General features: G+C 39.3%; 3 protein-coding genes and 1 long non-coding RNA gene across 8 annotated transcripts; 3 read left to right on the top strand and 1 right to left on the bottom strand.

The window, feature by feature from the left end:
* Positions 1–959: 959 nt before the first annotated feature.
* On the bottom strand, positions 960–4,707 carry gemin8 (gem (nuclear organelle) associated protein 8). Of its 4 annotated transcripts, none has more exons than XM_033623402.1 (4): positions 4,584–4,707; positions 4,263–4,331; positions 2,249–2,591; positions 960–2,098 (listed from the first exon to the last, which is right to left on the bottom strand). In XM_033623402.1, exons 2-4 carry the CDS (start codon positions 4,263–4,265, stop codon positions 1,839–1,841), a joined length of 606 nt encoding a protein of 201 aa, XP_033479293.1. In that variant the 5' UTR covers positions 4,266–4,331; positions 4,584–4,707; the 3' UTR covers positions 960–1,838. The 4 variants fall into 4 exon arrangements, with proteins under 4 accessions (XP_033479293.1, XP_078021950.1, XP_033479294.1 ...); XM_078165824.1 differs by having other exon boundaries at positions 4,263–4,325; positions 4,584–4,645; XM_033623403.1 differs by having other exon boundaries at positions 4,552–4,641.
* On the top strand, positions 4,273–11,869 carry LOC117254939 (uncharacterized). The gene is made up of 8 exons (XM_078165825.1): positions 4,273–4,401; positions 6,089–6,175; positions 6,685–6,736; positions 6,879–6,917; positions 9,613–9,732; positions 9,823–9,923; positions 10,018–10,123; positions 10,677–11,869. The coding sequence occupies exons 6-8, from the start codon at positions 9,841–9,843 to the stop codon at positions 10,845–10,847; spliced, it is 360 nt and encodes a 119-aa protein (XP_078021951.1). The 5' UTR covers positions 4,273–4,401; positions 6,089–6,175; positions 6,685–6,736; positions 6,879–6,917; positions 9,613–9,732; positions 9,823–9,840; the 3' UTR covers positions 10,848–11,869.
* A 241-nt stretch (positions 11,870–12,110) lies between these two features.
* LOC117255173 (uncharacterized) lies at positions 12,111–22,442 on the top strand. 2 transcript variants are annotated; one of them, XM_078165660.1, is made up of 9 exons: positions 12,111–13,140; positions 13,222–13,533; positions 15,416–15,533; positions 15,655–15,703; positions 18,547–20,806; positions 20,904–21,227; positions 21,447–21,567; positions 21,702–21,753; positions 21,954–22,442. In XM_078165660.1, the coding sequence occupies exons 1-5, from the start codon at positions 13,077–13,079 to the stop codon at positions 18,709–18,711; spliced, it is 708 nt and encodes a 235-aa protein (XP_078021786.1). In that variant the 5' UTR covers positions 12,111–13,076; the 3' UTR covers positions 18,712–20,806; positions 20,904–21,227; positions 21,447–21,567; positions 21,702–21,753; positions 21,954–22,442. The 2 variants fall into 2 exon arrangements, with proteins under 2 accessions (XP_078021786.1, XP_078021785.1); XM_078165659.1 differs by having other exon boundaries at positions 12,116–13,533.
* Positions 22,443–23,174: 732 nt separating this feature from the next.
* Positions 23,175–26,415, top strand: LOC144461918 (uncharacterized). The gene is made up of 4 exons (XR_013490500.1): positions 23,175–23,445; positions 23,542–23,859; positions 24,046–24,175; positions 25,046–26,415. It is a non-coding gene; the product is annotated as an uncharacterized LOC144461918 (long non-coding RNA).
* The last annotated feature ends 1,186 nt before the right edge of the window (positions 26,416–27,601 follow it).

The following is a 27,601-nucleotide window of genomic DNA, read 5'->3' as shown; positions in this document are numbered from 1 at the left end:
AGCAGAAAGGTCCCTGCAGCTGCAGCTGGAGGACTGGAGCATCCAAAACAACACAGAAAGAAGAAGCGAAGACACAGAAATAAAAGTGACCCGGTGTTCTTTCACAGCTACTGAAACGAAAGTGAGCAGACATGTAGAAGACAGTTCACCTACCCATTGCTGAGCTGCGGTGGAGACTGGCCCTGAGACAAAGAGTGGCAGAAGTCTCTGGTGATGTCCACAGGTTGTTCAGAGGGGGGCTGCATACAAACAACTGGACGTCCCGTTTTGGAATCGGAGGGACCGAGCATCAGAATGGGGAAGAAAGGTGATTTAAGTGACTTTGAACATGGCATGGTTGTTGGTGCCAGTATTTCAGAAACTGCTGATCTACTGGGATTTTCACGCACAACCATCTCTAGGGTTTACAGAGGATGGTCCGAAGGAGAGAAAATATCCAGTGAGCAGCAGTTCTCTGGGTGAAAATGCCTTGTTGATGCCAGAGGTCAGAGGAGAATGGCCAGACTGGTTCAAGGTGATAGAAAGGCAACAGTAACTCAAATAACCACTCGTTACAACCAAGGTATGCAGAAGACCATCTCTGAACCAACAACACGTCCAACCTTGAAGCAGATGGGCTACAGCAGCAGAAGACAACACCAGGTGCTACTCCTGTCAGGTGGTGGTGTAATGGTGTCGGGGATATTTTCTTGGCACACTTTGGGCCCCTTAATACCAACTGAGCATGGTTTAAACACCACAGCCTACCTGAGTATTGTTGCTGACCGTGTCCATCCCTTTATGACCACAGTGTATCCATCTTCTGATGGCTACTTCCAGCAGGTTAATACACCATGTCACAAAGCTCAAATCATCTCAAACTGGTTTCTTGGACATAACACATTGCTGTATTGGTAATCAAGATCCTCACGCCCACCACACAGAGAGCTATATAAAGAAATCACCAATGGCAAATCAGGTTTTATACAAACAGAAAACACTTTATTATAAACAGAATTTATATTAAAACACACATCCTTTAGTCTAAAAAAAAGGGGGCTGGGTGGTGCAAGCACAAGATAAAAGAGAATACTCAACGTCCCTCCTGAGGAACCACACGAATGGCTTTGAAGCCGATGAAATCAGAATCAGAGAGGCACAGTTTAGAAGCAACAACAACAAATCACTCTCCGTGTATGTTGAAGAGTGGAATATCAGAAGCAGCCATGCGGGAACGCTTCGAAATTTTGAACAGAGGGAAAAAAAAGGGGCCTGAAAATGTTTTTGTGGTTAAACTGAGTTGACAGGCATAAGAGGAGCTACTGCAGCATGTAACATCACCAAGCTAGAGGGTAAACAGAAACAGATTAGGAGGAAACACGCAGGCACATGTTGTTTGAATATATTTACATCACCTACAGGAGCTGTTTTACTGTATGTGAACTGCGGCTGACTCCAGTTTGTATTCTTGTTTCTGTTTTTGTCCTGAAATCATCGGAGGACAACACACAAACCGTGCATCTCTTGGATATTACGTAGTGCATCATCCTGAGTTAAAAATAATTTATGCACAAGTGTAAAGCCACAAAAAACTCCAACATTATGTGAAGCATCAAAATCATAAGTTTTCATTTAGAGCAGCAGCTGACAGGTCAGTGACATTCGCGTCTGGCTAAGCAGAGGCTAATTTCTGTGACTTTTTGTGCTTAAAATAACTTGTAACCCTCAGCTAACCCATGCCATTAGTTCTACATCAGCAGCGTCGACAGACACAACCCATTACACGACAAAGCTGCTGTCTCACCGAGAGATCAGAGCAGGGATTTCCTCCAAATCAAACAGTTTACAGCCCGCAGCCATCACAGTTTCAGTGGGATGACGGGCCAGTACTTGGGCTGTTTGAGGTCACAGTTTCTGTCGAAATTTAGCTGCATCGCCGCCTCCATGGCCAGGATCTTGGCAGCGTCTTTGCCATACAGCTTCTTCATCTCAGCCCCCCGTCTCTCGCCGGGGCGCTCCGAGGGAGGAGCCACGCTGCTTCGCCAGGAGACACCTCGCAGGTCCTGGTCGGCCGGCACGTAGCTGTCCTGCTGCTCAGCCTCCATCTGCTGCTGCTTCTCTGCAGGGAGAAGATTATTTTTAGACACATAGCAGACAGTCTCACCTTATTATTTAAATTAAACTTATCATATTTGATTACAAGTGTGCATCCCCAACAAGTGATGGACATGGGAGAACTTTGGAGACTCTACTCATCAAATAAACGTACTCAGCTCCTCCCTGTGTTTCTCCGTCTGGGCGAAGTACTGCCGAAGCTCCTCGCTGATCTCCATGTTGCTTACGTCACACTCGATCTCGCTGTCCGAGCTGCTCTCCTCGTCCCCGTCCTCTCCATCTTCGCTGTCGCCCTCTCCTGCGTTCCAGTCTGCGTAGCGCTGCTGGTGGCTGCCGGGACACTGCTCCTGGCTGTAGGCATGGCCGTAGGCGGCCTCCAAGGCCTTTCTGTAGGCTCGCCTGTGTCTCTGGTGCCAGGCCATGGCCTGCTGGTAGTGCTGCCAGTAGCGGCTGTACACGGGGCTGGAGAACCAGGACATCTCAGTGGTTATGTCCTCCTGGAAATGAGAAAGATCAGAACATGTTTTGATCCTTAGTTTCATATTATTCAGTCTTTTCATCAAAAATCTGACAGTTTTATAGTAATTCAAAGGATGCACTGGGCACAACATGCAGTGAAGTTGTACTTAAAAGACCAAAAATAATTAAGTTTGCTGTTGGATTAGTTCAATGCAGTACAGAGGCAAGATATTTAATGTTCAAATTGATAAACTTTATTGATTTTTGTGCATATAAAGTGACTCTGGGTTAGATTCCTACAACACGTTCCAAAAAATTTTGGGACAAGGACATATGTCAATCAATCAATCAATCAATTTTACTTATATAGCCCAATATCACAAATCTCAATTTGCCTCACAGGGCTTTACAGCATACGACATCCCTCTGTCCTTATGACCCTTGCAGCGGATAAGGAAAGACTCCCCAAAAAAACCCCTTTAACGGGGAAAAAAAACGGTAGAAACCTCAGGAAGAGCAACTGAGGAGGGATCCCTCTTCCAGGACGGACAGACGTGCAATAGATGTCGTACAGAACAGATCAGCATAATAAATTAACATAATTAATATGTCCCTCTGTGAATTTCCTCTGAGTGGGATTAATAAAGTCTCTTTCATCTTATCTTACCTAAATTTTTGTGTGGACGAAAGATTCTTAAAGGTCTTAGTAAATGTGGATCTGCTGCTCTTATGTTGCATTCATTGAGGATTATGACAGGGCTGCGTTACTATCAGTGGTTTTCTCTAAGTGTGATGTGCGCTCCATTTTTAAGGTGGTGTACTGTATGGGTATATCTCAAGAAGAAATAAACTTCATAATTGTAAAAATTCTGTCCGCTTGCTTTTTTATTCACAGTTCTTGCTTGTACTTTTACTTTCAATACTTGAGTACATTTCTATAAAATTACTTTTGATACTTAAGTCCAGTAAATATCAGATACTTTAAGACTTTTGCTCGAGTAATATTCGACCAGCTGACTTTAATTCAATTCACTTCAATAAAACTTTGTTTATCCTGAAGGAAATTTTTGTGCCAGAGAATGCTTCAGTTACGGTAACACAAAATACAGTGACAACAATTTATGTTCACAAACCAGTAACAACCAGTGGGTTCCCCAGGTCAGGGTCACACACTGAGCCCACTTTTTTTAAAACACTAGAGTATTAAGTCAAAATATTAAAAATGTACAGGATATAAACTGTTTACGGAGCAAAAACAAAAACTAGTGCCTAAAAGAGTAAGAACAGAACTCAGGTAACTACAAGAGTGACTCAAAATTAACTAAAAGTGCTAAGGTTTCTCTTTTATCTTTCATATTATATTTTTACATCTTACCATTCTGTGCCATTTTATTTTTTACTTGCTTATTTGTGCATGTTTTTGGCTTTGTTATGTTATTTCTCTTACGTTTTGCTGTTACCATGTTATGTTATTTTACTTTTATTGTACGGTACTTTGGTCAACTATGGCTCAGTCAAAATATTAAAAAATACAAGATATAAACTGTTTGGAAATGTCATATTATCCTAAGATATTTGTACTTTTACTCAAGTGTAGCTTTTAGGTACTCCATCCACCCCTGGTTACTCCAACATGAAGCCCAGCACACATTTAATGAGGAATATGCAGGTTTAAAAACGTCAATATTTCACCTTCTCGGCTTCCTTACCATGATTGAAGATGCTTGCAGTTCAGTGCTAACTCAGTTCGCCCCGTTAGTCCCGTCAACCTGCTACTCCTGAAAGACAAACAGCAACTACTATAAACAAATAACAAATGACGAGTCTGCTAAACAATATCTACTTTTGGTGAGTTATCATGCAGCTCTTAAATACAACAGTTAAGCTAACTTCACCGGTTCGGGAGGCACGAGCTGACATCTTGAAAACAAAAATGGACGCTGAACACCGCGCTACTAAACACACAGTTAATACATGCAACATTTAAAGTATATTTACAGGCGGAATTCTTCTCATTAGCAAACATTTACCGGCGTGTAGTCAACTTGTTTAGCAGCTCATGGTGCTTCCTGAAAGATAAATTTCCCAGCAGCCTTTGAGCCACAGCAAAATAAATTCTGGCCACCTGGCGCCACCTGGTGGACACTGTGCGCATGTGCAAGATAATCTGGGCAGAGCATCTGTGAGCTGATATTTATGAAATAGCTTGGAAGAACTAAACCAGCGTTATTTTGAGGTTGAAATAAAAGAGAGTTGTAGTTTATAATCTTGACTTCATGTTCTGTGTTTCTTTTAATGGACAAGTTGATCACTTTTTAGTGTGTTCGTTAAATATGATGTAAAAAGACTTTGATATCTTACATTTTGCCCATTTTACCCAGATTTATTCCAAAAATGTCCTTGTTTGACATCTTTAAAAAGCCCTGGATGCCTGATATTGAAAGGCCCTGCTTTTGTCAGCCGTATGCATGAATGGATTACTGAACAGGCCCACAAGGTACAGGCCCAGGGGCCCAAAGTGTCAGGGACCCCCCTGGCCTTCACCTGCAAAATGTCCCTCAAATTAACATGTATGGACCAGGAAGAGACACAGAAAGACCACACAGAGATGCAAAGGAACTGGAAAGAAACACAAAATAACTTCAGAGACACACAGAACCAAAAAATGACACAAATGTACCTCAAAGATAAATAAAAAATAAATTAAAAAAAAACCTAAAAGAAAATCGCAAAATGGCTTCAAAGAAAAAGACTGAGTATGTTGAGGTTTTTTTCTCCAGTGATATGTTTTTCTCTGTATGTGGTTTGTATATTTTTTTTACTGCTTTTAATTGTAAACTGCTGCTGTAAAGAAAGCATTTCCTAATTGGCGATAAAAAAGTGCATCCATCTATCTAGCTGCTAGCTACAAATATAGCTACAAAATGACCACAAAGAGACACTAAACATCCACAAAGATGCAAATTTATATTTTGAAAAATCAAACAAACATAGAATGACTACAAAGAGACACAAAATGACCAAAAAAGATATAAAATTATCTGAAAGAGACACAAAATGACCGTGAGGAGACACAAAACAACCAAAAATGACTCAAAAGTTACATCCGAGAGACACAGTGTGACTACAAAAAGACACGGAACAACCAAAAAAGACACAAAATACCCCAAAGAGACAGAAAATGACCAAAAAAGCCCACAATATTACCTCAAAGAAAGACAAAGCAAAAAAACAAAAAAATTACCTAAAAGAAAGACAAAAAGATGTAAAACATCCAGAAAGAAACAAAATTATATTTAAAAAAAAACTACAAAGAGACACAAAATGACCAAAAAATACATGAAATTATCTGAGAGACAAAAATGGCAGAGAAGAGACACAGAACAACCAAAAAAGACTCAAAATTACATCAAAGAGGCACAAAATATCTACAAAAAGGGACAAAACAACCAAAGAGAGACACAAAATGAATACAAAGAGTCACACACTAAACAAAAACAAGGCAAACTGAGTCTGTATTTTTTGTCTGTTTTAGGTTGAAGCTGCTCAGGGTGTGGACATTGACGTGCATCACATGACATGAGGGTCATAGGTGAAGTTCAGTCTCCTTATAGCCATGAAGGTGAGTCAGCATGTCTTTTTTATTCATGGAATAAACATGCAAGTTCATGTTTATTTTAAGTTAGTCTGAAATGTGTTCATTTAGTTCTGTATTTCGGCGTGACAGTACACGCTCGAGTTTAGGATTTTAAAAAGCAATTTGCAATTTTTATTGTTTTGCATCTTGTCAAAATTCCAAGAAGTGTTGATTTGTGTTGCAAAATATCCGCAGAACCATGTGATAGTTGTGTGCTCGCTTTTGGTCTTTGAATTAAATATAACAGTATGTGAGCAAGGACATTGTGATGTTTCAGGAAGGGGCGGTGTAGAGAGCGGAATAGTTCGGCAGAGCGTCTGAGTGCTGTGAGACAAGTTTGACTGTATATCTGGGTCATGCTTTGGCTTGAGGCTTCAAAGCTTTCAGAGGAAATGCAAAAAGACAGATGTGCCTTTTCAAAACACATTTCCTCCTCTGATGTTTGAATGGATGAGTTCACACAATGGAATAAGTATTTTCTCTGCTCTCTCCAGAACATGGGTTTCCAGAAGTATTCCTTCCTTGAATACAACCCTGGGTTACTGTGTAGGTAGTCGTCCATGAATACATCACTAAATAAACTTACACAGTACACTGTGGATGAAGCATCCTGTATTTCTCCATGCATTTCATGATTGTCTAGGCATACAGTGACATATATGACTGCACTCTCTCCTTTCATTTACAGCTGAACTAAAGGTGTATGACATACCATGGATCACGAGAGGTACGTTTTATTATTATTGTTATCATTATTATTATTATTATTATTATTATTATTATTATTACTACTACTATATTTAACTTTTTATATTTTGTTAATGATAGTGCTGCTGCGCAATATTTAAACAATATTAATCTATTTTTATATCACAATTCCCCCAATTTTCCTGCACAAATACTCATAACAAAACACTATATATATTGTATTTAAATATTTTAAATCTTTTAAAATGCCCATTGTAGTTAAAAATGTCACAATGATGAGTGATGCATGTATTGATACCAGGAGCATCAGTACATGAAGAGATTACAGGTCATATGGTGCAAGTATGTGTCTACTACTCCCTCTGCTGGTAGGCCTCATACATTAACAATAATGATGATATTGCTTATTTTTATAGCACCTTTCATACAAGAAATACAAGTGCTTTTCAAAAGGAAAAGCATATGCACTGATTGCCTCACAACATAGAAATAGACCAGATGGATATAACAGAGGCCAAAAAGGCAATTTGATATAAAGGACATTTAAATAAAAAGAAAGACAAAACTCAAGATAAAAATAGAGTATAGAGTATATAGAGTGTGTCATAGCTCAGAATCAGCAAAAAAAAATGAATCATAAAATCAAGTACAACACAACAAATAACAAATAACAGGAGGGTGTCCGCTCAGGTGTTTTATGGGTGCACTCTGTTTAGCCTCCTTGGGTGCGCTCTGCCTGACAGAACTTTTTGGTTTGCTCCGATGGATGGTGTCCATTTCTGTATGGTCTTTTATTAGGGGATTTTTCAGAAATTGTAACTCTTACCCATATCTTTATTTTCTGTCTAGAATATGCAGACCAGACTTTACTGCGCATGTGTCATACCTCTTCTCTTTCTAACCTCCTTGACCCCAATCAGGAAGAGCCTCAAAATGATCCCAAAGAAACACAAAACTAATACAAAATGGTCACCAAGACACACAAAGCAGCTGCAGAGGCACAAAGCAACCACATAGAGAGTCAAAATGACCCAAAAGAGACACATAACACCTATAACACCCAGTGTGTTCCCCCGTTGTAAAAAGTCCAGCTCTGACTGTGTCTGCTTTGAAAAATTCCAGCCCTTGGACAAATCTAGGTGATGACCCGTGTCCGAGTCCATTCAGGGCTTTGGATATGAGGAGGAGGACCTTAAAATCAATTCTATATGTAACAGGGAGTCGGTGCAGAGCAACTAAAACTGGAGTAATGTGCTCTGTCCTCTTGGTTAATAGCCGAGCTGCAGAGTTTTTAATGAGCTGAAGTCTCTGTGTGGTTTTTTTTTTCCCTTTTTGAGGCCAGTAAAAAGTGCTTTATAGAAGTCAGGGCAACTTGGAATAAAGGCATGAATCAGTTTTTTGGTTGTATGGTTGTAGTGTAGCTATGTTTGTAAGGTGGTAAAATGTCAGTGCAAACCACAGTTTTCATTCCCTACAATAGCGTGTAGCAAGAACAAGTTTGTTCTGTTACATATTATATTTGATTCAGTCTATACTTTCTTGTAGTAAGGCTCAAGGAAAATAAGCCATTATTATTTCACACTGTTACCACCAATATTATGAGCAAGAGTGAGCAGCACAGAGTAAAACCCACAACACCCAGACCAGAGACATAAGTAAGAGCTGTTATTGACACTGTGGTTTCTGTTATGTACTTCTCTTCCTTCCCTTTGTTGTCCGAGCAGCCGACTGAGCACCATTTATTTATCTGAGCCACAGTTGTCGACCTAATTTATAAATATCAATGGAACAAAAGTAAAACTATGACCGTCAGTGATGGATTCGACTGCGTCACACACATCGTTTTCACACTTGTCTCATGACTGCAGTGCAGGAACTCCTAACCTAGTTTCATTCTCCAGTCACTTTAAGGTTTTGCAGCTTTTTAACCTCAGTCCGGAAACTGTCATTATCTCCTGTCGTGAGAAAAACTCACTGTTGGTCTGCGTCTTTGATATCGTGTACCTGGTTCCATATCCCGTAAACCTGATTCTATTTAAATGTCTGTCTCTGATTTAGTTTCAGTTTGTCTCAGCTGCTTCAACTTTGTCTGTGTCCAGTCCAGCTGAGGAAAAAAGACATTATAACAAATGTTTACTAAAAGTTTTCAGTGTTTCAGTGACAATGTATTTGTATATGGTGCAAAAAGTGCACTTTTTAAATTCACTTGGAGTAAAAAGTTTTGAAGACAAGTGTATTGAAGTATGAAATTAAAGGGACAGTTCGTCCAAAAATCAAAAATACATATTTTTCCTCTTACCTGTAGTGCTTTTTATTGGTCTAGATTGTTTTGGTGTGAGGTGCTGAGTGTTGGAGATATCAGCCATAGAGATGTCTACCTTCTCTCTAATATAATGGAACTAGATGGCACTCCGCTTGTGATGGTCAAAGGGCCATAAAAATACATTTGGAAAACTCAACAGCAATGTCTCTCTCCAGAAATCATGACCCAGTTACTCAAGATAATCCACAGACCTTGTCGTGAGCAGTTTCAGAACTATTTTATTTCGACCAGACTACACCCACCAACCGTATCACTGCACAGACAAAAGCATAGGTTAAGGGGCTGTTACTCTTCATAAGAACACTGGGGCTAATGGGTGGAGTATGACTTGATTAAATTATTCTACACAGTGCAGTACTTTGACCTGCACCTGTGTTTGTTGTCTCAGCAGACAGTACTCCATGTGGTGTCATGTGAGAACATCAGCTTTCAGAGTGTAACAAGACAAAGCCCGGAAGCAGCGGCTGTGCAGCCGTAACCTCTGTGGAGATCACGGTGTTGCTGTGTGAAGGTAGGTCTGCACCACAACAACATTCAGCTTGAATTTGTTGATTTGATGATTTTTTTTTTAATATTTAATACTCATATTTAATTTGTGCAGTGTCAGTTAAAGCCAATCATGACTGCTGAAGTGGAGCTTGGTTACCCTGATGGCAACCAGGACCTGGCCCAGTTCTTTGAGGAGATCCCCCAAATGCAAAGGTCAGACTGATGATAGCTGTTTAACACAGCAGAATGTTAAATATTATTTAAAATTTTATGAAGAAATAAATTAATCTTTATTTTTCCTTTTCAGACTGATGTGTCACATCCTGCAGGATGTAAAGCCCGTCCTCAGACTGACGACCAGCAACCACAACACACCAGCGACCATCAGCGACCATCAAAGGATTCATGCTGCGGTTGGTTGTGTGCCACTGTAACAGCTTTATTGTTTTGGATATATAATGTACAGCAGATGTTGCTTAGCTTTCGGCTCATGGGCCAGATCTGGCTGAGGAAACATCTGGACCCCGTGGCTGGACCAGTTAGGAACTGCTGCCCTAAAATGACTGATCCTGACTATGCTGTCTTGTATCTGTGCAAAGTTTTCACTAGAGAGGCGTATTCAAATTTCTCTACTGAAAGGGGCGATGTCTGTGCACTTTCCTTAAATCTGAGAATCAAAGGTATGCCAGGCAAGCTAGATTAGGTACGTCACTAATACGAAAACCAATCGCTGTCCAACAGGAAAAACACATATTGACAGGGGGAACAGACTTAGAGGCCAGATTTAGATTTAGATTTTTTATGTGGGAAAGCCATGTCAAACAAAATACTAACATCTTCAGGGGGACTTTGTGCAATACCATCACCACACACCACAAGGACAATGTGAATTTTCCACTGTTTTGAACACACTTCTGAAAAGACGTGACTGTATATTGAAATCTACGTCTCGTCTGCTGCCCTCAGCTCCTGCAGGTGGTGGCCAGCAGCAGTCGACTGGAGCGGAAGTTGGATCACTGCCTTTGGACCCAGAAGGTTTTTAGTGTCCTGGTGATGGGCCTGATAGCTTTGTGGGGCTTCACTCTGTTCATCCACTATTCAACCGGCCATTTTCACTGGACCACAGCTAAAAACTAAAACACTGGTGCTCACAATGTTGATTTAAAATGGATTTTTCTTTAATGTTAAACATTAATTTTGAAGATCAGTGTAGAAATACAGTGAAATAAACACTCCAACAGCAAATGCACAGGAAAAAACAACAGCAAAAGACATGACACATTGACACAGTTAACCTAGTCATGCATTCATTCATTCATTCATTCATCTTCTAACCGCTTCATCCTCTTGAGGGTCGTGGGGGGCTGGAGCCTATCCCAGCTGACATTGGGCGAGAGGCAGGGTACACCCTGGACAGGCCGCCAGACTATCGCAGGGCTGACACATAGAGACAAACAACCATTAGTTAACCTAGTCATTCACTTTAATTTTCCAGTCAGGCTAACAACCAGTTTCCAGAGTTTACATTTCTCCAAATATAAATGATTTCCTTTTTCCTTCAGTCACATATCAAATGCTGGGAGCAGATTTCCAAAATTGTAGCAGCAATTTTCTTGCTGGCAGTGTGGATGGAAAGAGCTTCAGACCTATCCTTCACTCTGCCTGGCTCAGCCATCCCCAAACAGCGCAGTTGAAGGCACATCAAATGGAACTCGTGCAGCTGAGGGAGTTTTAGTCAAAATTTTTGGGTCTGTGCAGCCATTTGCATTACATCTTTGCCTGTGAATATGCTTGTATTCAAAGTTTGTTTCTCATATTTCAAAATGTGGCCTGCAACATAAATTCTTGACTCCTGGAAGTTTACATGTCTTGAATTTGTCATGTTACTTGGATGTTTGATGTGGGTACCTCTGGGTGTACATGAATGCATTTACACACCAGAGGTATGGAAGACATTAGCTTGGGGGGTAAGGGGTTGTATTTTGTCCCTTGATGAATCCTGTGTATGTACCTTGAAAAGGCAGGTACTGCAAGCCTGCAGCTGGCGCACTGCTATCTACGTGCCATCACTATTTGGCAAATTGGAGAGGTGAGTGGTTTCTTGCTGAGAGTAATGCGGTTAGAGCAGTGATGTCACTGCAGCAAATATTGTGTGATGTTTTAAGCAGCCAAACTAAAAACTGTGGTTATAAACTTGACAGAGGAAATACATTTATACTTTTAGCTTCTAAAATTATCAATCAATGCTCCTCGTGCATAAATTCGCACACCTCACTGTTCATGGGGAGCTGAACAGCAGCTCTGCAGCTCTGCTCTGATCTCTGCTATCTTCATATTTTAGAGAATGTAATAAATATTTTCCTCATCGAAAATGTATTATTTTACCCACCTGCAACCAATCTGTGGATCCCTGTGTGTGTAATAAGCAGAATCCATGCACGTTGTGAGCCCACCTATGTAGGTGCATCTCACTCTCTGAATAATGTGCCATTTAAGTAGCGGAACAATACTCCGACATCCTGTTGGCCCACTGACAGATGCAGGCATAACATATAATTCGTTCAAAAAATGCAGATACACTGGGCAGAGTAAGAAAATGTCTCCAACTTAGGTTACATGTAGAACATGCCATATTCATTTTTAGGCTTGGATGATGCTCTCTCTGAGACAATCCCACAATAACCACAACCAAACTCGGCTTATCTCAACTAATGAAAGTCACATAATTAGAATGTTGTCTTATCAACCTATCATATCGGTAATAATGTTAATTTCGGGCTGAGGCCAATATTTAATTGAAGGCGTTTTTCTGTTGATACCGATGATGTGCCAAAGTCACCATGCAACAAATTTACCTCTCAGGGATGATAAAGTCGATCTAATTTAGTGTATCTATCAGACTATTAACTTCCTTAAAATAACTGTCTAGCCTCATCACATGTCATATATGTAATTTTGACCAGTGTCAAGTCTTCATTCAAACCAATTTTAAGTCATTTGACATCTTAAAACAAGTTCTTTTAAGTCGTTGAATTGCCTGGACTTGACATCTAGTTTTGAAGAATCAAAGACCTCAGACTGGGTAAGTTTCCCCTCCCATACATGCTCTATAATGCTACTGGTTTTATGTGCACACATATATTTATATTTTCCTTTTGAATGATGCTTTACCAGAAATTCTTGCTTTTCATAGAAACCAGTGTTCAAAACTCCCCCAGACAGTCTAAACTAGAAAGTAGGAGCAGTTTTGTTGCACTTCCTTTTATCTTAAGTCACCTCAGTTCCTTTCTAAATGTTAGCCTCCTCCTCTCAGAATAGTTGACTGTACACTGACAGCAGAACTGTTATTCAGACCACTTTGCCATTATGACTGAATGGAAACTGCAGTTTCTTCTGTTCCTGCCACTGTGTTTGTGTTTTGACTCCGAAGGTAAAGTACAAGAGAGTTTTATTAATCTGTCCTAATTGTCTTTCTCATTCAGGTGCAGTCTCTCACTCCCTATGATTGCAGAAACGGTTGTGAAAACCATTAGGAGAGAACCAGATGTCACCCTGCTATGCAGCAATGCAACACTGAGCACCATCACACTCATAGTGTGTAGGATCAGCACAGAGATGAGCAGGGGAGAGGAGTGTCGTCTGCTGTATCGATTTGGAGGGGACTTTGTGCATGAATGTGACTCCAGGTTCACACTTACAGAAGAGAATCACACTGTGTTTCTTCACCTGACCAATTTAACACCAGTGGATAGTGGTGACTACACCTGTGAGTGTTCACATGCTCACGGAACAGATAAAATTCACCTCAGTGTCACTGTGGAAGGTAAATTGCATTTGACACCTTGCAGCTCTCTCACAACAGTTATGATTCATTTCATGATGCCTCTGCTTAGAATAAGTCAGACCTTAGCATCAGTACTAATGTCTATTTTGGTATGACCGTTGATCATATATGTCAGGTGTCAGATGAGATTTTAACATACAGTCAGGTCCATAATTATTTGGACAATGATACAGTTGTCATCATTTTGGCTCTGTACACCACCACAATGGGTTTTAAATGAAACAATGAATACCTGCTTAAAGTGCAGACTCTCAGCTTTCATTTAAGGCTTTTTTCAAAAATGTAGTATGAACCGTGTAGGAATTACAACCATTTCTTCACACAGTCCCCCGACTTTAAGGGCTCATAAGTATTTGGACAAATTAACATAATCATCAATTAAACAGTCAGTTTTAATACTTGGTTGCAAATCCTTTACAGTCAATGACTGCCTGAAGTGTTGGACACATAGACATCACCAGATGCTGGGCTTCTTCCCTGATGAAGCTCTACCAGCCCTTTACTGTAGCCGTCTGCACTTCCTGCTTGTGTTTTGGGTGTTTTGCCCTCAGTTTTGGCTTCAGCAAGAGAAACGCATGCTCAATTGGATTCAGGTCAGATGATATGACTTGGCCATTACAGAACATTCCTTTTCTTTGTCTTAAAAATGTCTTTGGTCGCTTTTGCAGTATGCTTCAGGTCAATGTCCATCTGCACTGTGAAGCATCGTCCAATGAGTTTTGAAGCATTTGGTTGAATCTGAGCAGATAATGTAGCCCCAAACACTTCAGCTTTCATCCTGCTGCTCTTGTCAGCAGTCACATCATCAATAAATACAAGGGAACCAGTTCCACTGGCAGCCATACATGGCCATGACATAACAGTACCTCCACCATGCTTCACTGATGAGGTGTGTGCTTTGGATCATGAGCAGTTCCTTCCCTTCTTCCTTCTCTTGTCTTCCCATCATTCTGGTAGTTGATCTTTGTTTTATCTGTCCATAGTATGCTGTTCCACAACTGTACAGGCTTTTTAGATGGTTTTTGACAAACTCTAATATGGCCTTCCATTTTCAAGGCTAACCAGTGGTTTACATCTTGTGATAAACCCTCTGTATTTATTCTAGTGAAGTCTTCTCTTGCTGACAAGAGCAGCAGGATGAAAGCTGAAGTGTTTGGGCCTACATTATCTGCTCAGATTCAACCAAATGCTTCAAAACTCACTGGACGATGCTTCACAGTGCAGATGGACATTGACCTGAAGCATACTGCAAAAGCAACCAAAGACATTTTTAAGACAAAGAAAAGGAATGTTCTGTGATGGTCAAGTCATATCATCTGATCTGAATCCAATTGAGCATGCGTTTCTCTTGCTGAAGCCAAAACTGAGGGCAAAACACCCAAAACACAAGCAGGAAGTGCAGACGGCTGCAGTAAAGGGCTGGCAGAGCATCACCAGGGAAGAAACCCAGCATCTGGTGATGTCTATGTGTCCAACACTTCAGGCAGTCATTGACTGCAAAGGATTTGCAACCAAGTATTAAAACTGACTGTTTAATTGATGATTATGTTAATTTGTCCAAATACTTATGAGCCCTTAAAGTTGGGGGGACTGTGTGAAGAAATGGTTGTAATTCCTTCACGGTTCATACTACATTTTTGAAAAAAGTCTTAAATGAAAGCTGAGAGTCTGCACTTTAAGCAGGTATTCATTGTTTCATTAAAAACCCATTGTGGTGGTGTACACAGCCAAAATGACGACAACTGTATCATTGTCCAAATAATTATGGACCTGACTGTATATATATATTTATTATAACTATTTATTGCTAAATATAATGTAATCTGAAATGATCTAGTGTTTTCTTGGGGGTTTTTTTTAGGAGAAGAAGAGGGCAGCACTTCTATAACAATTTATACCGCTGTGATTTGTTGTGCTGCTGGATTAATCACCGTCACTGGAGTCGTCCTCGGGCTCACTCTCAGAAAGTGTTATTGCAGGTGAATACTTTAAATGTGCAGTAGGTAGTTGGTGTTTTGCACTGTAATTTAGGATACTCAGCAGTTTCATAGCAGTGGTAATATTTGTAGGAAAACATAATAAGTCACTTCTTATTTTCAGATACAATTCACGGTCAGGATCATCCGTCTGTGAAACCCCCGTCTCTGTGGTGAGCAATGTATTCTTTTGTTTTTCAACTATTAACTTAGTAAGTAGCTAGTGTGTGTGTGTGTGTGTGTGTGTGTGTGTGTGTGTGTGTGTGTGTCTTCCTGCAGATACTCTCACAAACTACTGGAACAATCAGCTTAATATTTTGTGTGCACATGTATGGCTGTATGTTCAACGACCTCTTGTGGTTATTCATAGTTGACTGCTGACTTCTCACTCCTCTTAAATGGCCACAAATTTTGCTTTGTTTTTTGGCTGTCACACCATTATAAACCACCTCAATTCAGTGGTGTGACGACAATTTTCACACGTGATATAAGGTGTTCATATTGCATTACTTTAAGAAATGAAGGTCAGTCAGTCTCTGATCTGAGCTGCTGTTAACTTGCGATTTCTGAGGCTGGTGACTCGGATGAACTTATCCTCAGAAGCAGAGGTGACTCTTGGCCTTCCTTTCCTGGGTCGGTCCTCATGTGTGCCAGTTTCGTTGTAGCGCTTGATGGTTTTTGCGACTCCACTTGGGGACACATTTAAAGTTTTTGCAATTTTCCGGACTGACTGACCTTCATTTCTTAAAGTAATGATGGCCACTCGTTTTTCTTTAGTTAGCTGATTGGTTCTTGCCATAATATGAATTTTAACAGTTGTCCAATAGGGCTGTCGGCTGTGTATTAACCTGACTTCTGCACAACACAACTGATGGTCCCAACCCCATTGATAAAGCAAGAAATTCCACTAATTAACCCTGATAAGGCACACCTGTGAAGTGGAAACCATTTCAGGTGACTACCTCTTGAAGCTTATCGAGAGAATGCCAAGAGTGTGCAAAGCAGTAATCAGAGCAAAGGGTGGCTATTTTGAAGAAACTAGAATATAAAACATGTTTTCAGTTATTTCACCTTTTTCTGTTAAGTACATAACTCCACATGTGTTCATTCATAGTTTTGATGCCTTCAGTGAGAATCTACAATGTAAATAGTCATGAAAATAAAGAAAACGCATTGAATGAGAAGGTGTGTCCAAACTTTTGGCCTGTACTGTACATTATTATAGTTTATTTTTTAAGCTCTGAGTACAGCACAGTTATGCATGTTTTGTCTTTACTGCCTCTGAACATTATTTTTCCACCAGCGTTTATCAGGCTTGCTAATGGTAATGCTTGAGAAAACATGCAATGCCATAGGCTGCCCTACATGCTAGAAAACTTTCTACATGTTGGTGCCCCACGGCATGCAGCTGGTGCCCTTTTTATTTTTATTTGACCTGCGCCCTTAAACGGCCTGAGTCCACTGCTGAGAGACACAAACTGTGGTTATGATTAGGTAGTTTTCTGCTATTTAATGGGTGTCATGTTCAGGAAAGGAGGCATACTGTAGATGTAGGTGTTGAGGGTTAGTGGTGTGAGTGCCAGGTCAGGTGAGTCACAGGTTTCGAAAGACTGTGGTTTCCTTGTTAGGTGCAAAGTCTCGACCTTTTTTCAGCCTCATTTATTTCAACTAATGTAACATGATATGTTAGGATTTTAAAGGGATAGAAGTGGGGTTGTATGAGGTACTTATCCATAGTCAGTGTATTATATATAGTACATGTCAGTCAGCATGCCCCCAGTTTGGAGAGGCAGACAGGAGTATCACCATGGAAGCTAAGCAATATACTGCTTTGGACAGGGGCAGCAGCAAAACAGACTTTAGCCGCCTAAAAAAAATAATATCAGTTTAAGTGAACATTATATTCAGAATATTTTCACTGCTTTACCTTGCCGTCAGACAGTGATTTATGACAGGTAACTGAATTGAAAGTGAAACTTATCTAAGCTCTCTTCAAAGCCAGATTCCATTGACAAAAACAGTAATTTTATCTCACAGGAGACCAGAGCTGCTTTTCTACCGTTGCCTCTGTTAGTTAGTTAGTTAGTTAGTTAGTTAGTTAGTGTATTTTGTGACTTTGGTGTTTTAAAGGGTTAGTTCGTATTCACCAAAGTCACACAATAACACAACCAAACTTACCAATCAATGCAGTGGTAAACCAGCAGCTCCTGTGTTCAGAGAGGCAAAATTACTGTTTTTGTCAATGGAGTCTGGTGGCTTTGAGGACAGCGATGTAACAGCTTCAGTTCCCCGTTGGAAAGGGCAGTCTGACGGCAAGGTAAAGCTGTTCAATTATTCTTAATATAGCATACACTTACACTTAGGCTGATAGATTATTTTTTTAGGGAGCTAAAATACATATCCCTGTTGCCCCCATCCACAGTAGTACACTGCTTAGCTTCTGTGGCAGTACTCCTATCTGCTTCTCCAAACTAGGCTGACCTGCTCTACTCTAGGTCTGTGCACAACAGCTTCTGTAACATGTGTTATCACTCTTATCACAACATAGACAATAAAGATAAGAAAAAATATGACAGGTAGCTTTTGTGATACTGTCTTTTTCCCTTTGGCGGTAGATCATCTTCGCTCGTGCTTTGTTATAACTTGCTCCATACAATACGGCGATTCATTGTCCAACTTATGGCTTTCTGAAGGTTTTCTGAATTTAATTTAATTAAATGAATGTTGCAGTAATAATGTGTGGTTATCACAAAATCCGGCGGCACACCATTTGAGAGCCACTGCTCTAGGTAATACACTGTACACAGGCGATGGTTAAGTACCTCATACAGCCCAACTTCAAAAAATCCAAACTTTCCCTTCAAGTACCACTTTCTAATAGATCTTTCACAACATTATAACCAACTGTAGTTAACAGCTTAAGAAACAGAAGGCCCTTAATAATGACTTACTAACATTTATAACTTAAGACTGTTTTTTAGGGTGCCTTATTATAAATTCTGATATGTTGTTTTAGGACAAAGATGAGCGAGATGATCCCTACACAAGCCTTGAGCAGTCAGGAAGCGGCCTCTACGAGACTATGTCCCCAGTGCACCATCAACATGACAAGAAGAGGACTTCCGCCAGCAGCAAAATAGTGACTTTGCATTTGGAACAGGAAATCTATGAAAACATGTAAACCCAAAGTCAAGATAAGATGTTTTTATAATCAAACTGTTGGAGAAGTCACAAAAATACTATACAGTGTTGCTGTATCACATAATTCCTTCTGTACAGCACATTATTAGTCATGTGCAGCTACACCTCACAGAGAGAAGAGTTTGGGTCGTATTACCATTATATACATGTACAGTAACATGGTTATAAATTATGAATCACTGAAAATTCAGAGCTACTTATGTTGCATCTCAAACATTCATAACATAATAGTTCAATGGTGTTCATTATGTCTTTAGTTTCTGATAATAACTTCAGTTCTTTTATCTCAGACATGTTAGGATGTTACATACCTTGACATATTTCAGTGGAAACTTCCACCTTCCTCAGAAGTGTCACTTGGTGGTGGTTGAGACGTGTCTTTATCAGCTGATCTGACGGACAGCAGGTGGCACAGGACGGTCACGCCTCCCTAATGTTGGCTGATATAATATATATATAATATATAATAATTTTAAAACCCTTAAATGTGTGTGGATCCAACTAAGTACATTTACTCAAATATTAACTTTCATTGAGTATTTCCATTTTCTGCTACTTCATACTTCTCCACTACATTTCAGAGGCAAATATTGTACTTTTTACTCCACTACATTTATTTGGATGTTTAGATTAATACTATAAAATATGATGTGTTATTATAGGATAAAATAAGATAACATACAATTAGCTCCGCATTTACCAGCTGCAGCATTAAAGCTCATGTATTTTAATATTTCTTTTGCTTTTTTAATTTTTTTATTTTATGCCTCCATTCCAGCGATAGCCTTGGGTGGAGGTATTATGTTTTCAGGTTGTCAGTCCGTCTCAAGAATGCCTTGAGGAAATTTCTTCAAATTTGGCAAAAGCGTCCACTTGGACTCAACAATACACTGATTAGAATCTGGTGGTCAAAGGTCAAGGTCACTGTGAACTTGCGTCTATCTCATTCTCATGAATGCAATATCTCAAGAAGGCTCTGAGAGGGTTTACTCAACTTTGGAACAAACGTCCACTTAGACTCAAGAATGAATTCTTACAAATTTGGCGGTCGAAGGTCAAGTTCACCATGACCTCATAAAATATGTTTTTGGCCACAACTCAATAATTCATAAACTAATTATAATTTAAAAAATCTCACTCAAATGTCTAAAATGATAAAGTAATAAAGGGATGATATATAAAAAGCATAAGAGAGTAATATTATATTTATTTGTAATGATGCTGTTTTTCCAAATATTGTACCTTGTTGCCAATTGTACCTATAACATGTATTTCTTTTTACTGTAATTTGTTGCTTTTATTACCAGGTCACTTAGCCGTGTTCCTTCTGGCAGGGGGGCACTGCCGATGGAAATTAGCCTTTTGGCTATAATTGGGTGCATTTACATTTGATTTTTAAAATGTTTATTCATGTACATTGTCCCTCTATAACAAATAAAGGTAAATAAATAAAATAAAAATACAAAAGGTCAAAGGTCAGCTTCACTGTGACATCATAATGTTCTGCAATAACACTTTCTGGCTGTTATTCAACATCATATCTCAGGAAGAGAAGGGGAATCATTTGGTCACATACTGACACATACTCTTCTGTGCTGAATATGTGTGTGAAACGTCCGTGTTTTCATAGACATGGATGTAAACTGTAACTGCAACTTGACTGGTTCGGCTTGAGGCAACCAACTGCAAAGCCATAATGCTAGGCTTTGTTTTTTTTATCATTAAGGAAGTGTAGGTGTGATATAAATACTGTGAAAGTATTAAAACACTCTATCCGCAGACAAATGCACCCAGTCCATATTCGTTCACACGTTCGAGCATCCTAACATGAAAGCGGAGGCGTTCATGTCTTACACTTCCGTTTTAGAGGACCCCACACCAGCTCGTACCTCTGTGAGAACTGAGTTTGAGGTTTATGGTCACCAGAGAATGGTGCAAAAGTGTTTGTGTGTGCTCCTCCGATGATGTTGTAGACTGCAAACTCTTGCTGTTGCTTAGAGTGTTGACCAGCATGGGTCAGTGGAAACTTTGGTTTGTTTTGCTCCTGCAGCTCACTGTTTCTGTCGACAGCAAAGGTACTGTACAGGAACTACTTTAAGTTTTATTTTACAAATGCATAAATACAGCATGTGCCAACTCATTTGTTGTATTTCATTCATGAATTGATTGCAGAGAAGGGGCAGCAACTTGTGAAAACCATCGGGAGAGAACCAGATGTGACTCCAATTTGCACCAATGCAACAGAGCATGTCATCATTCTTATAGTGTGTTGGATCAGAACAGAAAGAAGCGGAGAGGAGTGTCGTCTGCTGTATCGACATGGAGAGGACTCTGTGCATGAATGTGACTCCAGATTCACTCTTCTGGAAAAGAATCAGACTGTGTTTCTCCATGTGACCAGTTTAACACCAGAAGATAGTGGGAACTACACCTGCCAGTGTTCACATACTGGTGGAACAGATACTCTCTGTATGAATATCACCGTGGAAGGAAAAGGTTTGATTTATTTTCTTGGTTTTTTGTTTCAAATTTTCTGCATTTCTCTCCTACTTAGTACAACCTTAGCACTGGCTTAGTTTGAGATAGTATTTTTTTCACTGCATCGTGAACAATATGAAGAACTTCTAATGGCAATGGCACTTCTAATATGAATTCTTTACAAATAGAACAAATATCATTGTCATTTTCTGACATTTTTTTCTTTACATTGTGTAGAGGACGAAGACACCAGCCGTTCTACGCACATGCAGATTCCAAGTGTTCTGATCGATATAACTACAGTCATCATTGTAACTGGAGTTTTCTTCGTATTTATCTGCAAAATAATTCATCATGGGTGAGAGAAGACAGTAATATCAAGAAGATTTCCAGGCGACAAGCATTGAGTCCCCTTTTCTGTGTGTGTGTGTGTGTGTGTTTGTATTTGGTGTTTCACTAACACTTTTTTTTTTTTTTTTTTTTTAAATAAAGATGCTGTTCAAGATCAGCCACATCTGGATTATCGGAAACTCCTGGCTCTTTGGTGAGTAATGTATTCTTATATTATGTACCTTTAAAATATTTTTTTTAACTCTCAGATTCATTGCCTTTAACCACTTATTGCAAAGATGAGGTTTCAGTTAATGTAGTGACTCAGAAGGAGTGACAGTGTCTCTTCCATTGTTTAACACGATTTAGTTTAACAACATGATGCATTGTGACTTATATTTTATTTTTGTATAGGATCGAGATGACCCAGATGACCCCTACACAAGCCTTCAGCAGCCAGGGAGTGAGGTCTACCAAAGTGTCTCAAACTCAGCCAACAATACTTTCTGCCTGGATAACCAGGAAGTAGATGGAGGAGAGACTGATCCAATTTGCAAAATATATGACGATATTTAAGACTAAAAATCAACATAACACGATAACAGCATTTGGACTGTGATGTGTTTGCACTTCACTGCATCTGATTCATAACCAAAGGCTGACAGTTATATTCTTTAAAATACTAGCTTATTATTACATCAGCTTTGACCAATAATAATTAGCATCAACACCTCCAATTTTTTAAAGCTGTTGCAGGGTATGGCTACTTTGTACATAAATGTTCTGTGTAAAAGTATTGTGGAGGTTGATAACTCAAGAAATACAATAAAGTTTGTAAAATACAACTCCTCTTGTGGGACTATCCTTTTTTTTTAACACGTTTTGAGTTGAGGCCTTTCTGATTCTCACAATTATGAAGAAGAAGAAGTTTTAGGATTTTGGACGGTGATTTGTATAATGTTGATTATGAATAATTAATTAATGGCATTTCAAAATAAAGTTCAATCACTACCACTGTATGCTGATTGAAGAGTAAATATCCCAAAAGCCTGTAGTACTTAACAGTCTCCATCTGAGCAAAGTTAATCCACTTGCATGAAGTGAGGTGTGTTTTTGTCACTTACCAGAAATGTTCTCATGTTCTCGTCAGATATATAGTTTTGTAGTGTGAACTTGTGATTTTGCACCTGCTGAGCAGTGTGTGACTTTTCTGAATGCTTCAATATAACCAACTCGACCCTTTATCATACAGAAGTGCCTGAAAATCCAGCAAGTATAATGTGTCAGGTCGTCCAAAGTGTGTTGCTCAAGGTGATTAAACCTAACTTTATACTGTTAATGCACAGCTTTTTTAACCATCGCTCGACCAACGTTGTAGTCACGCGACCGTCTATTCTTGTGACATGAGCGCTCACAAGTCATTTGTTGTGGGTTGGTAAGAGAGGAGTAGCACACATGGTAAGAAAGCTGTTCTACTTTTACTTCCTTGTCATGAATATAATACTCTTCTAATTTCCTCATTTTATGGACATTGTGTATCACAGTAAAGGCCTCTGATTGGGCTCTGCATGCTGTACAACTTATTTTCATCAACGTTACTTTTGCTCAAACACAGCTCTAGTGTTTCATCTTCGAGGGTCCTAGTATGAAAGCAGAGGTGTTCATGTCTTACACTTCCGTTCTAGAGGACCTCACACCAGCTTGTACCTCTGCGAGAACTGAGTTTGAGGTTTAGGTCGTCAGAGAATGGTGCAAAAGTGTTTGTGTGTGCTCCTTCCTACAGTACATGATACTGTACGCTGCCAGCAGCTGTTGCACTGTTGCTTAGATGTGTTGACCAGCATGGGTCAATGGAAACTTTGGTTTGTTCTGCTCCTGCAGCTCACTGTTTCTGTCGACAGGAAAGGTACTGTACAGGAACAATTTAATTTTAATTTTACAAATGCATAAATACAGCATGTGCCAACTCATGGATTATATTTCATTAATGAATTGACTACAGAGACAGGGCAGCAACTTGTGAAAACCATCGGGAGAGAACCAGATGCGACTCCAATTTGCACCAATGCAACAGAGCATGTCATCATTCTTATAGTGTGTTGGGTCAGAACAGAAAGGAGCGGAGAGGAGTGTCGTCTGCTGTATCGACATACAGCAGACTTTGTGCACGAATGTGACTCCAGATTCACTCTTCTGGAAAAGAATCAGACTGTGTTTCTTCATGTGACCAGTTTAACACCAGCAGATAGTGGGAACTACACCTGCCAGTGTTCACATACTGGTGGAACAGATACTCTCCGTATGAATATCACTGTGGAAGGTAAATGTTTAATTGGTTTTCTTTTTTATGTTCAAACTTTCTGCATTTCTCTGGGTGTTTTCCAGTGTGTGCTTGACTTCAGGGGTAAATACAATCGTTTAATTACATAATATTGTGGACAACAGAGAGTATCTTACTGTATGTGCTGCTTTTCTGACAAGGATTTTTTTCTTTACAATTTTTAAGAAGACGAAGACATCAGCAGCCCTACACAAATACCTCTCCATCATGCTGTAATTATTGGTGTTCCAGTATCTGTGTTCGTCATTATAACTGGAGTTATAATGGGATTTATCTGCAGAAAATATAAACACAGGTAAGAGACTTTGTGAGGAAGTATTTCCCCCCTGCCTTCTTTTATTTTTGTAAATTTGTCACAGTTAATTGTTTCAGATTGTCAAACACACTTAAATACATGACAACCCGAGTGAACACAAAATACAGTTTTTAAATGACTATTTATTGAAGGGAAAAGGGTTATCTTAACGCTGCATGGCCCTGTGAAAAAATAGAGGAAAACCGGAAGGTGTGGAGGCAAATTAGAGACATAATTATTTTAATTATAATGAACGCTGGATACTTAATCCGTCGCAATAGGATTTCAAATGTCTGATTTCACTGCAGCTTTTCAGAAAAGTAAAGCCTGTTGCAATGGTTGTATGTGTTGTTGTTGTTTTTTGTTGCAGTGAAATAGCAAAATGGTTGCTAAGCTGTCTCATTTTTAGAGCATAAGATTGTGTGAATTTTTGGATCTGAATCTTAATTAAATTTGAGCATCCTGAATCTGTTTTTTTAAATTCTGAAATTTGAATTTTGGGATCTGAATTTGTGAACATTGAAAAAAAAAATCAGCTTTTGAAATTGTAAATCAAGAAAGGTAAGAGATAAATTAAAAACAAACAAATTCATATACATAATTTATCAAATATTTATGAGTTCACTGATGTTTAAATCTCAACGTTAAGTATTGAGCAGCCATTTAAATGAAAGTACTTATGTCTCCTTTTTGCTTTCATAGGAAGAGAGCAAATTATTTTTCACTGCCCTGTGTGCATATATATAGTACAGATAGGGATTGAAAATATTTTAAGTAAAGAATAACATGTTCTTCACTGATTAATAGTGAAAACTTGTTCTTTTGCATAGAACACTAATATAAGTTTTTATTTGTTTGCTTACTTGACAGAGGACGATCAGAACCACTGAGCACTGTTGTGCAGGAGCCAGAGGAAATTGAGCCGTACAGCTCCTACCTACAGAGAGAGAACGACATTTACTCACTTGTCACACTACCGAATTCAGTGTGCCCACTCAATATGACACAAATTTAAGGGTGCTTCTGTAGAGTTTTAATTGTACAATATGTACTCCGATGTGATGCATGTATTGCAACTGAATAGCAACTGAAACATGGCTTATTTGCATTCCCTCCTCTTTTTGCATTTCATCCTTAAACCAAACTTTTTTTAAATTGTATTCCTTCAAGTTCAATGTTTGAAAGCTCCAGTATGTACGATTAAGGGGGATTTAGTAGCATCTATAGCAGTGAGGACTGCAGATTGCAACCAGCTGAAACTTTTTTTTTTTTGAATTTGGAGAGTTGAATTAACCACAGAGGTCACTTCCTCTCCAAAGCAAACAGGCTCAGTGATTTAAATCAGTAAAAACACTGAATAAAGCAGTTTTGCATTTTAAAAAATGAGTGTGTCTCTGTTGCTCTCATCACAGACGGGTTTCTAACCATGGTGGGTGATGCAAAAATGCAAAAACACAAATAGCCCTGTCTAGAGCCAGTGTTTGGTTTGTCTATTCTGAGTTACTGTGGAGGTGCAACATGGCGATCTCCGCAGAAGAAGACCCACTCCCTCTGTGAATATAAACGGCTCATTCTAAAATAACAAAAACACAATGATTTTTATTTTTAGGTGATTATAAACTGAAGAAAAAACACATATTCCATTTCTGCCAACCCTGTCTCACTCCAAAGTCGTTGAACTCTGGTGCTTGGTCAATGACATCCGGTGTCAGACACCGATGAAAAAAAGCTGTCCTTTCATGTTGGCATGAAATATACACTCAGGTGTCACACACCTCAGCTTCCTGCATAAGCTTCCTGTCTTTACTCAAATCTGCTTTTCTCTGCTGCCTTGGTGATGTTACGCCTCTCCACCTCGTTCTCACTCCTGCAGACAAAAAGGCTTTGAAGAGGGACGACCCAGCAGCAACCTCAGTATCAACCCTTTGTATCCAGCTCTGTTTGTGATAGTGGTTGTGGGTAGGAGAGCTGCCCTGTTACTAGTACTAAATGTTTTTTCTAAATCATTTTCTGAAATGTGAGAGGCTTAATGAGTGGAGCCTATTTCTTAATGTCAGTGTCAGCAAATTGACAATAAACATAAACAAAATAAGATTAAACCAAAGTGAGGCTTCATGACTCTTCTGCAGACTATCCCACTCTGTCTTCACTGCTTTGCACGAATCAAGCCCTGACTCCTCCAGCCATTATTACATATTTACTGAAAACCACCCTTACCTGGTATTGTATCATGGGATGTATTTAAATGTAGTAGGGCTGCAACGATTAGTCGACTAATCGATGACTAATCAATTATTAAAATAATCGGTGACTATTTAAGTAGTCGACTAATCGATTTGAGTCATTTTTCATAGAAAAGTACTATTAAAGTACCCCAAAATACTCTTACTGCAGCTTCTTACGTTCAAATTTAGGCAGCTTTACACACTCTCCCATGACGGTGAACTAAAACCCTTTGCCGTGAGTACGAAACAAGACATTAGATGACATAATTTTGGGGTTTGGGAGAAACAGATTGACATTTTTTAACATTTTAACACATTTTTCGATAAAATGATTCGTCGACTAATCACAGAAATAATCGACAGATTAGTCGACAATGAAAATAATTGTTAGTTGCAGCCCTAAAATGTAGCAGATTTGTCAGCTAAACATTGTGAGCACACTGTGAGTTCTACTTCAGCATAATATCACAAAAAAAAACTTGACAAGATTGGTGTTTACGACAAATTCCTACAATTTTTACATCTTTATAGGTGGCAGGAGTGAAAATTAGTCATCCTCAACATTTGGTATCATGCGTTTGGGGCATTTGTGTGTGTGTGTGTGTGTGTGTGTGTGCGTGTGTGTGCGTGTGTGTGTGTATCCATCCATCTGTCCGCAGTCAGTAATCTCCCAAACTACTGGACCAATCAGTCTAATTTTTTGTCTGCACATTTTTGACTTTAGTCTTCGTCGTGGCTCAGACATCCATAGAAAAAGTTTGTACTGATTTTGAGCCGCAGCATTTGCAGATAAACTCCTTACCCAATATCCCCCACGAAAGTTAGGCACAATTCGAGATGAAACAGTTCTTGTTTTGTTAGCTTATTCGTCATCTTAACTGTGAGGGAGCCGGGAAGGACAATTTCACCGGGCACAGATGTGCAGCAGTCTGCCAGTGACCCAGTTTTGTTTCCGTCTGCTACATGACGTCATATTTTTATGACCAAAGTAGGACTTTATAGACTTGCAAATTTTGTTGATTTGGTTATTTGCTCTTGATATTTGTGCTTCAACCATAAGTAAGTCAGCAGGCTATGTACTGTATTTAAATGTTTTCTTTTTTTGTCTGTTTTTATTGTTGTTATTTCCTACCTTGTTGTGCTGTAGCCTACAGACAGAGTTATGAATGACATGGATCAGAGGTTTGTGGCTGTGTTTCAG

This window comes from Epinephelus lanceolatus, chromosome 24 (genome assembly GCF_041903045.1).
Source record: "Epinephelus lanceolatus isolate andai-2023 chromosome 24, ASM4190304v1, whole genome shotgun sequence".
Classification (NCBI taxonomy): domain Eukaryota; kingdom Metazoa; phylum Chordata; class Actinopteri; order Perciformes; family Serranidae; genus Epinephelus; species Epinephelus lanceolatus.
Note: the sequence above shows the minus strand (reverse complement) of the source record. Positions and strands in the feature narration are given on the sequence as shown.

Coding starts and splice junctions, on each gene's coding strand:
- gemin8 (XM_033623402.1), bottom strand. Junction 2,099..2,248: donor GAAACACAGGGAGGAGCTGA/GTACGTTTATTT, acceptor TTCTCCCTGCAG/AGAAGCAGCAGCAGATGGAG.
- LOC117254939 (XM_078165825.1), top strand. CDS start 9,841: ATGACTGCTGAAGTGGAGCTTGGTTACCCTGATGGCAACCAGGACCTG. Junction 9,924..10,017: donor GAGATCCCCCAAATGCAAAG/GTCAGACTGATG, acceptor TTTCCTTTTCAG/ACTGATGTGTCACATCCTGC. Junction 10,124..10,676: donor ATCAAAGGATTCATGCTGCG/GTTGGTTGTGTG, acceptor TGCTGCCCTCAG/CTCCTGCAGGTGGTGGCCAG.
- LOC117255173 (XM_078165659.1), top strand. CDS start 20,647: ATGGTCACCAGAGAATGGTGCAAAAGTGTTTGTGTGTGCTCCTCCGAT. Junction 21,228..21,446: donor TATCACCGTGGAAGGAAAAG/GTTTGATTTATT, acceptor TACATTGTGTAG/AGGACGAAGACACCAGCCGT. Junction 21,568..21,701: donor TGCAAAATAATTCATCATGG/GTGAGAGAAGAC, acceptor TTTTAAATAAAG/ATGCTGTTCAAGATCAGCCA.